This window comes from Manacus candei, unplaced genomic scaffold, assembly GCF_025592945.1.
Source record: "Manacus candei isolate 608988 ecotype Guabito, Panama unplaced genomic scaffold, ASM2559294v1 h1tg000056l, whole genome shotgun sequence".
NCBI lineage: Eukaryota > Metazoa > Chordata > Aves > Passeriformes > Pipridae > Manacus > Manacus candei.
Window position 1 is genome coordinate 6,234,326 of NW_026138104.1, and position 14,223 is coordinate 6,248,548.

At 48.5% G+C, this 14,223-nt stretch overlaps 1 protein-coding gene across 1 annotated transcript; it reads right to left on the reverse strand.

The window, feature by feature from the left end:
• Window positions 1-576: 576 nt before the first annotated feature.
• Window positions 577-4,526, reverse strand: SKIDA1 (SKI/DACH domain containing 1). Its single transcript, XM_051802376.1, has one exon. The coding sequence runs from the start codon at window positions 3,202-3,204 to the stop codon at window positions 733-735; it is 2,472 nt and encodes an 823-aa protein (XP_051658336.1). The 5' UTR covers window positions 3,205-4,526; the 3' UTR covers window positions 577-732.
• Between the last annotated feature and the right edge of the window lie 9,697 nt (window positions 4,527-14,223).

Here is a 14,223-nt window from a genome sequence, read left to right on the forward strand (position 1 = left end):
TTACCAAAAATAGAATTCCACATTTATTTACTGGTTTCAAATGAGGCAGCTTTTCCCAGCGCTGGGGTCGCAGGCGGACACCAGGCTTTCCAAACCAGAGAAAAAGGAGTAAGTGCAACTGCTCTTCGAAAGAGACACCCCTGCACCCGAAAACAAAGCTCCCGAAAAGTAGATTGCTGCCACATTGAATTTATAGTGAACCCTTACTGTGCAACCATGTAACTTAACAAACTTTAACTGAATTAACAGTTAGACTTCCATTTTCGAAATCTAGTGCATAAATTTAATGGCTCATTCTAATATTTATTATTCAACCTTTTGACATTTATTTGCAGCAGTTGAATTGAGGTACTGGTGCATTATTAGCATTTAAACAGTAAAGTGTTCCAGCTTTACCGTAATAACTGAGTTTAACTTGAGTCTTTAGCCTGAAGTACTCTGTGGAATGTAACAAAATAAAATAAAATAAAAAAACCCAATGCAACAGAACAAAACAAAACAAAAATAGACCACCAAAAACAAAACCCCAAAATAACAGAAAAATCCCACCACTGTTGTAATGGTAAATAAAATAGTAATCCGGTTTCTGTCTTCACATAGTGATAAAACAGGATTCCAGAAGTGTGTATAGCATTAATGGGTTTGTACAAACCATGCTGCAGAGTTTTAAAAAAAAAAAAAAAGGTAAGAAAGTTAAAGGTGGTTCAAGAAAATATTTTCCAAACTATTTTATTAATTAAATTTCCTGAATTTGTGGCTAGGTGGAAGAGGTATTGCAGAACCGCCCAGCTGCCATTTCCATACAGGATGGGCCTTGTGAGGTGGTTGGGAATCCTTAGTGGTGTTTAAGGAATAAGCTGGCAACAAATCCCCATCATTGCCAATAATTAGTGATGGTGGACAGGGAAAATTTGCCATGAAATTAAATGGCCTTTTCACTGCTGATGCTACATTGCTGGCTACCCTTTTGCGTCTATTGTTAACTGTAAAATCATCCAGTGTTCCTTCATGTGTCTCGATTTTACCTGTAGGACGTGGGCTTCGAGCTGATTTCAAATTTGGTTTGACTGGAGGAGTCTGCAGTACAGGTCGCTTTCCCAAAACCAGTGTCCTGTAATTTTTTCTCACCCTTGCTCCAAATTTATACTCCCCATCCTCAGGTTTTGGAGTACCTAAAGTGCATGAGAGGACCTGACTCTGAGTCAGCGGGTTTAAGGAAGTGGTTTCTTTCTCAGTGCATGCAGAATCTTCCTTGGCTGTTAATAAAGCGTCCTGGTTATTACTCTCAGTCACACCGTAAAACTCATCCTTAGTATCATTGCACTCACACTTTAGCTTATGTGTTGTAAGATCAGGCTCATACTCGTCGTTCGCACTGCTGTCCTCTATTTTGATTTTAATGCTGTGCAGGAATGGCAATGCCTTATTGCCTGTATCAGTGCACTGGAGCTCAGCTGCTGCTGCTGCCCCTGGAGAAGCAGCATCCTCCGCAGGATCAGTTTGTAAAGAGGGCAAATCCGTGGCAAATTCAATACAATGAGGGATTTTGGAATCTTTCTCTGAATTTGCTGCCGTTGATGAAGAATCATTATTTAAGAACCTAGCAGCTATTGTATTGTTATCTACACGGTGTGTAGTAGTTGCTTGAAGGCATTTCCTTGCCTCTCTGAGTATTCTTTGTTGTGGAAATGCATTGTTTGTCTTTGGGCTAGGTGAAGAGGCCCCCTTTGCAACGCAGTTAATTGTTAGGTCAGTACTCTTGGTATTATTGGAAAATTCAGAGTGTGGGAATGTGATCTCGGATACCCTATCATCTCTTATCTCCGCGAAGCAGCTCCCTAGGCCGCCGGAGCAGCGCAGCGCCGGGGCGGCGGGAGCCCAGCCGGGGCGGCCCCACTCCTCCGGCAGCTCCGGCTTGACTCCGCCGGGAGCGCCGCGGAGGACGGGCAGCCCGCCGGGCTCCGCCGGGGCCGGGGCCGGGGGCCGGGGGGCGGCGGCGGCCGCCAGATGGTACAAGAAGTTGGCGTGGACCACGCCGGGCGGGCTGCAGAAGCTGGTGCGCCTGAAGCGGATGCTTTGCACCGAAACCTGGCTGGAGACCGAGCTGGAGTCGGAGTCCGAGGTGCTGTCCTCCTCCTCCTCCTCTTCCTCCTCCTCTTCCTCCTCCTCCTCCTCCTCCTCTGAGCTGCCCTCGCTGGAGTCCGAGGCGCCGCTGCCCTCCTCGTCCTCCTCCTCCTCGTCCTCCTCCTCCGAGCTGCCCTCGCTGGAGCTGGAGAGGCTGGAGCCGCAGTCCGAGTCGTGGGCGGCGCGGCCCGAGCAGCAGCTGGACTCCGAGTCGCTGCTGGCGCTCTCGGCGAAGGCGGGCGGCCCGAAGCCGCGGGGCAGCGACAGCGGCAGCCGCGGGGCGCCGCGGAGCCGGCAGGGCCGGGGCAGGGCCAGGGGCCGGCGGGCGCCGCCGGGGGGGCCCAGCGTGCCGGCGACAGCGGCCGCCCCGTGGCGGCGGCGGCGGCAGCGGCCGGGCAGGGGCGGGGGGCCGGCGGCCGGGAGCCGGGGCCGCGCCGCGGCGGCGGGAGGGCGGCGGGGCCGCAGGGGCGCGCAGCCGCCCGCTGCCGGCGCCGTTTCATAGTTTACGGGGGGTTTGCAAGGCGCCCGAGCGATTTCTGGGTAGCTGTGGCCAGTGTATTTACTAAAAATGTGAGGTAGATGAGCGGCCGGTAGCAAGGCTGTGTCCCCCGGGCGCAGAGCTTTCCTCCGGACGGGCAGCAGCGGCCGGGGAGAGTCGCTCAGACCCAGCCAAAGTTTGTTCTCCTTCCAGAAGCCGGAGAAGGGGTCGGCGGGAGCGAGCTCCGGCCGGAGGTCGGCGGCAGACAGCGCCCGGCTTAGTTTCCTCCGTTTCGTCTTAAGTACCCGTTCGGTTTTGCAGGATGTGTACAAGGCTTCCACGTCCTCTCTGGAGATCAGGGTGCATTTGGCGGCGTGGAAAGCGATGGAGTTGATGGCTTTGAGTTTCCTCAACTCCTCCAGGTCGCAGTGATGCTTTTTTACTTTTAAATGATCCATTCGCTTGTGCACGGTAGTTCGCGGGATGTTTTTGAGCAGGTCTGTAAAAACCTGGGAGAGTGCAAACATTTGCTTTCCTTTAATGATGAGGTAGCCGAGCCTCACGCCATCCACCTCTTCAAAACCCGACTTCAGGTCTCCCATTTCGTGAATTAAATTATTCCCAGCATTTGCAGAGAGAGAGAGAGATGAAAAAAAAAAAAAAGGAAAAAAAAAAGAAAAAGCCACACACACACAATCCTCAGCCAGATGCTGTATTTGTCTCAAGGCATCCTGCTAATAAAATATAACAAAGGCTGTTATTCCTGGTGAATGAAGTGCCAAACTTTAGACAAAATTAAAAAAAAAATAAATTAAAAAATACCGTGAGGCTACAATCAATATATAATCTTAAAAATCAGGTTTGCCAAAGTGTTTCTCTAAGTTGCTTCTGAAGATCAGTACCTGTTCCCTTTCATTCCCTGCTTTTCCATTGGAAACTATGATAATGGAATGTGAAGGGAGGAAGAGAAAAGAAATGCAGCTGCTATTCCCGCCGCTGCTTTAGCTACAAATAAAATGACAGAGTGAAGTGAGCTCGTCCGGAGACACCTTCATCAATTAATTCCCCTAAAGCCAACGCTGATTGGACACTCCTGACAGGTGATGCAATAAAAATTGATATTCCACCCCTTCCCCCAAAAAATCTCCCACTAATTAGCATACCCTTATACTGCCACCTCCCCTCCCAAAGTAAATAATACAGTTAGTATATAAATCTTTCTATTAAACAATCCGAGCTCAAACATACTCAGCCCTCTCAGACTTCCTCGTCGCTAGCTTCCGAGGAAGGATTTGTATGCTTTTCCCCCCTATCGTTCCGTATATTTTCAGCCTGTTTTGGACAAACGTTGCTCTTTTGTGCATGCCGTGAATTTAAAGGACATAAGTCTGATCGTAACGATGGAAAATCCTTCGGTAACGTAGCCGCTTTAAACTAGTGTTTTATTCTCCATTGTGTGGAAAATGAAGCTTAGAGAAAACGTGCAGAACAGCCTGGTATTTCCCCTTCTGAGGCTCCAAAGTTAAATGTTCGGTTGCTAACGAGAGGGAATACTTACATTTTCGAGTTTCTCTTGATTTTCCTCTTCTGCTTAATTAGCTTTTTACAGCCCGGGACTAAGGTTATTTTTGCTGTCTGAGTATCACGGGTTCCTGCACCGTGATACTGTAACACTTTTAACTGAAATTCTGCCTGTAATATTGCGGGAGGGGGGAGGAGGACGTGAGCTCACGTCAGACCCATAACAAAGCATAGATAAGCCAGAAATGTATACACTTTTCACGATTAACCGTACTGGATCACGAGCTGGAATGTCCTATAGTCCCAGAGCCCACGTCAGGATTCCTGCGTGCTGATTGCTTCCAGCAGAGAAAGGAGAATGTAAAATATCCAAGGTGCTTCCAAGAGCCTTTACGTAATAACAAAAAAGTGCTGGCACACACAATGTACGATATTGCATCGGGCTAGGATGCTTCTGGCTCGCAGTTTGCATATTCCGCTCGGAGTAGCCCTGCCGAAGCTTTTTGATGCTCCATTTATAGCAGCCCCTTAAAATCAATTGGAAGAAGCAGCATGAATGTTTAACCTCTTCTTAGGAACGTTAAATTATTCGAGTGTCAGGAACGGGGATTTCGCAAATGTTGCGATAGCTGCATGCCTCTCCCTTGTCACGTTAACGTGATGCTTGCGGTTTGCACGTTAGGCGCTGCGAAAAAAAAGATCACCAATCTCTGCCGTGCATCCAGTGTTCCGCTGGATACAAACACCAGCACTTTTATGTATCACTGCACATCCAGAATTAGACACATCCGCGAGATTAATGAGACATCTCATATTGCTGTGACTTGGCAAAAAAATCGACGGAGGAAAAACAATTAAAAATCTTCAATCCCAAACCTCAATATCCACTCCGCATGTTGGCAATATGGTGCGTGGAGTTCGTGTTACCCCGTCAGGTACAGCTAAAAGAAAGCGCATAATCACTCTGTGAAAAAGCAGTTTTGCATGGCAAGGCAAAATGCAGGCGAGCCCCCAATTTCACAGGAATTCGGGAGAGAAGTGGGAATTTGGAGAAGTGCATCCGGGAATGGAGGAAGTCTATTCAAGAGAGCCTCCAACTCGGAGGGCTGAGATTTGAAAAGTCAGCCCTGGACTACTGTTGCTCTCAGCGCAGATGTAATCGCCGCTGTTCAACTTAATCCATGTGTGTGCGAACCGCGATGCCTAGTTCTTCCCTTTGAAACCTAGGGATAGTATTCCCATCCGAGAAAGCAGAGCTACAGCAAATTACATTTTGTCCCTCGAATTAGAAAAGGATCATTGAGTGGATCTCGTGATATTTCAGCCTTTAAACGTAACCGAGAGGCAGCAGTGAACAATGCCTCGGCACAGCTCAGACCATCCGCGGAGTTCGCCTTCCCTCTCCTCGCATCTGGATCCCCCAGCCTTGCCTTTCTCTTGCTCGCTCGTGTGAGAGGCACCCTCGTATATGCTGAGGCTGAAAGCAAAGTTTCGAGACAAAACAGCTGCTGGCGCTAAAAAGAAATCATCGTGGTCTTTCTAGAGCTAGAGACAATAAGGTCGTTTAAAAATTCCTCCTGATGTACTTATATGCTGCCAACACCCCCACCCCCTCCCCACTGCTCTCCTCCCCCTGCTTTAAGGTTAAGGCTATGGAGTCAACAGTAAAGGAACTGTAAACTCCGATAAAGCTGTTCAGAAGACGTTACCAAAAACCCCGATGGGATGAAAACTCCTTTATTTGTCAGGTAGTTCAGCTGGGTCAGATTCCCGTGTAAATCCACGCGTGCGTTCGCACGCAGGAAGCCACGGGCACCCAGACCTGCACCCACGCGCTGCCGGTGACAGCCAGGCAGTGGGATTCGGCAACTATTTTAAAAATGCCTTTTTTTTTTTTTTTTCTTTAATTCCGGCGCTACCAAACGTCTAAAACTAGTGACGGCTCTTCGGCAAACCTCGGGCTCCCGAAAGGTGCGGCCATGAGCACCGGGGCCGAAGCAGCGCCAGATGTCGGCAGGGAGAAACACACCAGAAGTCTTGGGAAATGTCAGGCGCCCAACCTACACATCCCCACCGTATACTTACACACACTTTCGGTTGCATATCTTTCTCCGCATCTCACACGGAGAGCTTTGTTTCTTTACTTCTCCATCTTTTGTTTTGTTTTGGTTCTTTTCGTGTGCGTGTGCGTGTGCGTGTGTGTGTGTGTGTGTGCTTTCCCTTGGCCATTAGCACACATTGTGTATCCGGGGTCGTCTTCAAGCGGGCTGGGGGAGATCCTGATAAAGAGCCGTCAGAGGCCTCTTGCACACGCACACGCACATTAAAGGCAGGGGACTTGAAAATGGATTTGCACGCACACAGGGGATTGCAATCAATAGCCACCAACATTTATGGTTTAGATGGTTAATGTGAAAGCTGGTCAAAAGAATGAATATGAAAAATTAAAGGTGTCTGGTGTCAATTACGTGAAAAGTTATGCCATAATTTACTTGCTGGGATGTATGCCTGCGTGTTCGTGTGTCCATGTGCACGTGTGTGCAGACCCAGATGTACATGTAGCTATTTCTCAAAAGCAAGGGAGTTTCTTTGTTAATTTTGTGGACTGTGTCACTCTCGCTGGTGATCAAAGATGAACATGATTAAAGGGATGGATGTTTGTCTCACATTTCATAAGATAAGGACGCCCAGAGATGCCCGGTTTTGCCAAATACATACACATGCAACTACAGAGAGTTGTGTGTATGGGCGCACACACACACAGAGGCGATCAATCAAACGTGCTCCTTTTCACATTGAGTAGCGTGCAATCTGCAATCTACACTCTATAGCCAGTAGTATTTCAGTCTTGAAACTGTCTGGCCTAAGGATAAACCTCATTAGAAAAGAAAGAGCAAAATAATATTCATAATACTTTGCTGCAGACCTATTCCCATTTATTGGAAATCATATACCTGGATTTTTGTAAACTTGTGTTAAAATCTATATGCTCACAGGGGAAGTGCTTAGCCATGTCATTCCAGAAAGAAAACGTGTGTAACATTTAAAATACTCCTTTTACGTGATGATTTATTTTCACAGTATGATTATGTTTAAATACCAGTGCAATTCCATCTGAACTCTTCCTTCTGCAATGTAGTAATGCACATAGCATTTACAGTCTTTTAAACATTTTGTTGGGAAATGCATCAGCGACGTCCACCACCAGTTGTACTAATGGGGAGAATTCTTTTGAAAATCTTCAGGAAAACCTAAGAGGTCATATGCATTTTAACACTAGAATTGCCACATTATTAGAGTATTATTATTATTTATTATTATTTGTTAACGCTGGACAACATCTTCAGGTACTGACAAGCATTAAATAAACCTTTTGCTTTCATGATGCTGGGCAGAAATACGTATTTCACATGAGAACTTGATTTCTTAACACTATACTCTGCTTCTAGGTACTGCTGGGCATATTTTGCTCAAGGAGGACACAGATAGAGAGCAGCTAGAGGCTATCACAAAGAGTCCAGTAACGTAAATATAATAGGGTCAAAGAACAATATAATAGGATCCTTCTGCTATTTTAAAGTCAGCCAAATGTGACTGTAGTACCTAAAATTTGCTGTAAATTCTACTCTGACAATGTATCAGAATGTATAACTAAATCTCCTAAATGTGTGGCACAAAGAAATACCAGCCACCAGTCCAGGAAAAAAAAAATCATAATCTGGCTAACACTCTTATGCCTAGGAGTTTCAGGGTTGTTTTTTTCCTTTCTTTTCTTTTTCTCTCTCCCTTTTTTTTTTTTTGGTAAACAAAGACGAAATGCAGGGTTCTACTAAGTGCTTTTTAAGTTTTTGTTTTGTTTTTGGTTTTTTGTTGTGTTTTGTTTTTTTTTTTTTGTGGGGGCTGGAATGTTTCTTGCACACTAGAATTTTGTGCAATTTATAATCACCACGAGCTAAGACTATTTCTCGAGTTTAATACTCATGGTAGTTTAAAAATACTTTTTAGCAGGAGTTTCTGGACACATACTACATGCCATGTTGTTTACTGACCCATAATCAAAATGCAGTGACCTTCTACCCTTTTTTTGCCCCTTGACCCATGCTGAATTCAATGCAGCCTTTATAAATTTGCAAATCCTTGGACGTAAAGGGGATTTGGTGAGGCTTTGTTCTGAAAGGATCCTAAAAGTTTGCATTTTTAATTAGACAAAGGTAAAGCAACAAACATTGGGAAATAAGATCCTCTCCTGCACATAGGTTATCGCTCTTAATTTCTACTCTGGGAAACTACATCTTAAAAAACGTACCCTGCAAACCGAAAAGCAGTTGAAAATGAAGACTATCAGGAGGTTATGAATTGCACCAAATTAGCAATGTGGTACAAATCACTTTCATGACGTAAGGGATGACCAGGCCACAATCTTCCGGCTCTCCTCATCTCCAAGGACTGTGGATCCTGGAGACATGGGGAGAGGGGACAGCCAGAGATTTGATCTGGAGCTACAGGCGCATTCCCTTATCTCCTTTGCTATCAGTCAGTTTAAAGGACACCATAATTATGATGGTGATAAAACAATGCCCGCTTATGTGTGCTGAATAAATAAAGAATGTTTACAGCCCCAGAATGTTTCAATTCCAATTAAATGCTATCAAAGAAAAGCCCCTCTCCCTCCCTCTCCCCTCCCTCCTTCTTCCCCACGACTCCCTATTTACCTTGTTGGTTGTAATATGGCCCTATGAAATAAACCGGCCTTCCAGTTTGCCATTAAGGCCACATCGGGAGGAGGGGGAGGAGGAGGAGGAGGAGGAGGAGGAGGAGGAGGAGGAGAGGGGGTGTGAGACAACATGCACTCCCGGTCCCACAATTACTTGGGTCGCCTGCATCCTCTTTCTTTTTTTTTTTTTTTTTTTTTTAATTTATTTTACTATTATTTGTTTATTTTTCAATTGGAAAAGGCGTGATGATGCAGGGGGAAAAGGCACTTAAGGATCCCGCTCCAACCACTGACTGAGGGAGTTGGGCTGAATTAATCCGGCGCCCCTGGGCACTGGAGGAAGGGGCTGTGTCCACCCCCCCACGGCTGCCACCCTGCTGGGGCCTCGGGGAGCGGGGTCTCCCCACCGCTCCTCTTCCCTCTCTGGTGGGGAGCCTTGGAAACGGGAGCCTGGAAATGCTTCCCGCTCACTAAGACACAAGGATCATTTCAAATATTCATTGTATCAGCAAATCTCATCATAATCAGATTAAAGCAAGGTTTAGGGGGGGACTGCCTGTGTTTCTGGGTGCGAAACATCGACTGGACTACAAAGAAAGCAGAAAACTGGTTTATCTCCTCCTGGCTTGGTTGCACAGGAGAAAAATGAAAAGCAGTAATTTTTGCAAGAAAAGGACACTTTAAAAAGCTGTGATTCTCCCCATTCCACTCTAGGTAGCATGTTCCTCTCAGAGGTTTTTTCCCTTCAAACTTTACGCTTAATATTTCTATACAATGCTCTTATTTATTTGTTTGTTTTAAACTCCAGACAGAGACTGTTTCTGCTGCAGAATATACTGAGGCAGATTTTCTTCATGACAATTTGCTTTTAGCTTATCTCAGCCGAGGGAACAGCTTTTCTACATTCAAGCTTTAAAATGTATATTTCGTTGAGTTTTTTGGGGTGAGATGTTTATATCCATTTTGTGGAAGCAAGTGAGGAACTGAGTGCATTTTCAGGTCTGCTCCATAGATGCAGGCCCTTTTCCTTTTGAAAGTTTAGACCTCCAATACCCTCAATTCTACTGGCAGAATTAGGATGTACTTGGAGGGTCCTAAACGTGACCATTCACTAAGGCGGGGGGCTTGCAACAACGTGCTCGGCAACTTAATCTTACGCTAAAAAGAGTAGAGAGCGTAAAAGAATGGAATACAAACTCTCCCGACATTTGTAGTCGCTTCCAAAGTGGACCGTGCATTTTAAGGCTGATGGGAACGTGTGTATTTTGGAGCAAAAAGGAGAGAAGGTAAGTGTTTATCCTTGTATCCGCCAGTTCGGGTAGAAACAATGAAAGAACAAAGGGAACCACTTCTCCGTGTTAACATTTCACATTTTCCTCCTCCGTTTGAGCCTCGCTGCGAGGGGCTGGCGGGGGGGGGGATCGGCTCCAACTTTACCTTCGGCGGCGGGACGGGGGTGCGGGGGACGGAGAGAAAGTTGCGGGGCGGTTCGAGTCACCCCCCGTTCGCCGCTGGAGCCTGCCGCGGGCAGGAGCTGCAGATTTCATGGCTGTGGACTTGCCGGAGATCCCCCGCGAACCGCGGCCGGCGGGATCGGGATCGGGGCCGGGACCTTTGTGTGCGGGGTCTGCCCGGCCCCGCGCTGCCGGCGAGGACGGAGCTCCCCGGTGACTGCCGGGGCAGCGGGAGAGGAAGCAGAGGTTAGGAGCTGAGGGTGGGGGGAGGGGGTGGGAGTAGGGGGGGGGGGGAGAAAAAGCCCCTCGAATTATTCGCAAATCCCATAAATCGCGTGGAAGCGCGGTGGGGGAGGGGCTGGGGGCGAGCGAACCTCGCGCGGACCGTTACAAAGGGCGGCGGCGGCCCAGGACACACGGACAGACAGACACGGGCACGCACACACGCGCGCCCGGTGTTGGCAGCCGCGGAGGGCGGCCCGGCCCCGGCCCGCCCGAGGCACCGGCTCGGCCCGCCCGCCATTGGCGCGGGGGCTCTCGGCCGCTGACCTTTCACCCCCCCACCCCCGCCCGCCGCTTCCTCTGCCGCCCCGACACCTTCCTTCCCACAATGCCGCGCGCCGGCCGCGCTCGTGCCGCGCTCGAGCCTCCTGCCAGCTCCCGCCCCCCCCATCCCCCCTCTCGGGGTCCCGGGAGAACCCGGGAGCGGCGGCGCCTCCCTCGGGAAGCGCCGAGGCGGGATCGGGGTGTCCCTGTGGCCGCGGCGGTAACGGCCGGCCGGGGGCGGGGCAGAGGCGGGCCTGACCGCGTTCGAACGGGAGCGCTGGCGGAGCCACGCGCGGGGCGGCGGGTGCCGGGGAAGGGACCGGCCGGGAATCCCGTCAGCTGTCGGGGGAGGACCCCGGCCACAGGATGCGGGGGGAGCCTCCTTGGCTGTGGCGGGGGCGGTGGGGCAGGAAGGGGGTCTGAGGTGCCTGCTTGCCTGGGTGTTGTGGGAGCCGGGGCGCTGGGAAGAGGATTTGCCTGTTGAATTTCATCGCTAGTAGACGTTAATCTCGTGTTTTAAAGTACCTTGTCAGTGGCTTTAAGGAAATCAAACGTGACATTAATCAAATCACACAAATGTAAACATTTATAAGTTAAATCCTAATATTATGCAATTATTTAAATCGAGCCATGGTTTTTCCTCAGTGTCGTGTTGTAGCTCCCGCTTCCTTCCTTGCATGCTTTTGAGTTTTCCGCTGGATCCCGCTTCTTGGTGTCTGCTCCATGGTGTTCCGAGCCTGAGGCCAGGAACGCGCTAGGCTGTGGGTCGCAGGTGGCAAAGGAGGCAGTGCTGTAGTTTAATATTGCCTGGACACCTAAACAAGCCCATCAAGGTTAAAAAGCAGAACGCTTTTTGTGAATTTGAGGACAAAACCCTCAAATAACACCTTGCATTGGTAGAGTTGGGTTTTTTTCCTCCTTGGGTTATGTGAAGCGGGTGATCCCCTGCGGAAGCTCAAGAAGGAGGCTTGGGTGGCTGGGATGTGGAGAGAGGTGCCTTTGGAGACACGGCAGGATTTTTAGGCAAAGTGACATATGCAAGACCCACTAAATTGCGAGTAGGGAACGAAGGATGGCGGGCAGGAGGGCTTCGACGGCAGGCACGGCACGAGGGCGAGTTTGGCGAAGATGGCAGGATACCCTGGGAAGCGGCCGGCGCCGCGGGCAGTTGGCCTCTCCCCATCTTTGCCCTTCTTCCCGGCCCTTGCAGTTCGGCTCTCCCGGCGGGGAAGAGGGGATTTGGGGGTCAGGGAGGAGAACAATGCTGAGCCGCCCTTTGTGCGCAGCACCGTCCCCTGAAGGGAGGGAGCGCGCGGTGCAGCGGGGCCGCGGCGCCTCTGTAGTGCTGCTGCTCTCCTGCGGGCAGTGCTCGCGGCATGCGGGGCAGGAGCCCGGGGCAGCGGGATCACGGCTCCCATAGGCCGCCCGCCCGACCCCGGGATAGGCTCGGGAGCGGGGCTGGCGCCGAGCCAGCCGGGCAGTCCCGCTCGCCCTGCGGGGGCGGGAGAGCCCCGGGGGCGAGCGAGCGGCCGGGAGAGTAAACTCGTGGGTGCCCTCGGCGCGGCGCGGGCACGGGGCACTCCAAGGGTGAGCGGGGGTCTCTCGGCAGCGGGGCGGGCTCCGGGCAGGCTGCCCCAGGGAGCGAAGCGGCGAGCGATCCCGCAGGAAGCGGCAGCGGGGCCGGAGGAAGCGCGGCTGGGGCTCCCAGTGCTCCCGGCGCTCCCCATTGTTCCCCGGCCGCCTCTTTTCGCGCCGCTTCCCGCCCGGCGGGGAGGAGGGAAAGCTCCCGGCCCCGCACGCCGAGTGCTCGCAGGCAGCGGCGCAGGGGCACCCGGCGAGAAACCGGGCACATGAGTAGAGAGGAGCCTTTAGAAGTGCCATCCGCTGAGGGAGCTCCGTGAGACTGTAGCTCACGTGTTACTTGTAAGGTAAACCCCCCCCCCCCCCACTACCGCAGCGGAATTGTACATAAAGTAACATCTGTTTCTGGGTGGATTTTAGAACAGGACTTGTTAAAGAAATTGGGAAAAACTGCTCCGACCCACTGGATTTGGATTAATAAATGTAGCCAAAGAGAATTTTGGAAGGAACTGTTCTTAACAGGCTGTCTGTAAAAACGAAGATTAATCTTATCCTGTTTTTCATATAAGCACCATGATGGATTTTTTTCCCCCAAGTGATTGTTTTATGTTGGTTTGAGATTTTTAAAGATTTGTTTTATGGGAAAAGTGTTGGTTGCACTTTTTTGCCCTGAAAATATTTGGAATTTAGTTTTTTTCAGTACGCCATTTCAGACCTGAACTTTCTCATGTATTTAGATAGAGGAAGAATTGACTAACTTGATGTTCAAGAAAATTCCCAACAAATGCCCTAGATCATCTAAGGGAAAAAAATATGTATTTGCACATTGTTTCTGAAAGATTAAATTAAACCGGGTAGAGATTCGTATATGTGACGAGGAAAGAATTTCTAGAAAACTAGTTATTTTAAGAAATTGCTTTCTAGGAGAACTGTGATTATTTTTAGCAAGTTATCTCCGAATGCTTGTGAATTTATTTTAAAATACTAGAAGTGATTTCTAGATTTTTATTTTTTTTTTTTTTTAAATTAAATATATGCCAAAAAATTAGCGGTTTGCGTAGATCGTGAGCAGTAAGTAGAAGAAGTTAAAGGATGATGTTTGTGGATATTACCTAGCTGAAAATAATTCTGAAGTGACTCTTCTACCCCCCCCCACACTTGGGAAGTTGCATGCTTGCAGTCATTGTTTCAGATAATACCGTTTGGGACTTCTCTTTCACTCTTGGAAAACTTGCAGGCTTTTGTGGGACTCCTCCAAATAAAAGCTCAATTCAGTTTAGATAGTAAAAAGCATTCATATAATTCGAAAGCTGAAGATGCAAGTAACATTTAATAGGAAAACACCACCCTGGTAATATCTAAAGGCATTAGCTGTAAGATCGAGGAGAGAAAGATTTTTGTTTTGTTTTACTTGTCCTACTTGGGTATTCCGGAGATGCATTTGCTCTTGATTGCTGCTTGAGAATTTTCAGAAGGTTACTACAAATTTAGAAAGCGTCATTCAAAAGGACATTTAATACTCTTGTATTTACTAAAATATATCTCTATTTGAAAACTATCTTATTGAAAGGGAAGATTAAAAAAAATAGGGAGAGATCTTTTGTTGCCGTTCTTCATTAGTCTTTACTTTGTATTTGTGTGGAATGTGTTGACATATTTTATATATTAATTTTTTTTCACAAAGGAGCATTGTTGTTACTTTTAATTGGGAAGTACTGTGTTATAAAAATTACCCACATTCCCGACTCTGAAGTACCAGAGTAAGATTGACAAAAAATGATCCGAGCCTTGTGCGCTTAATTCAC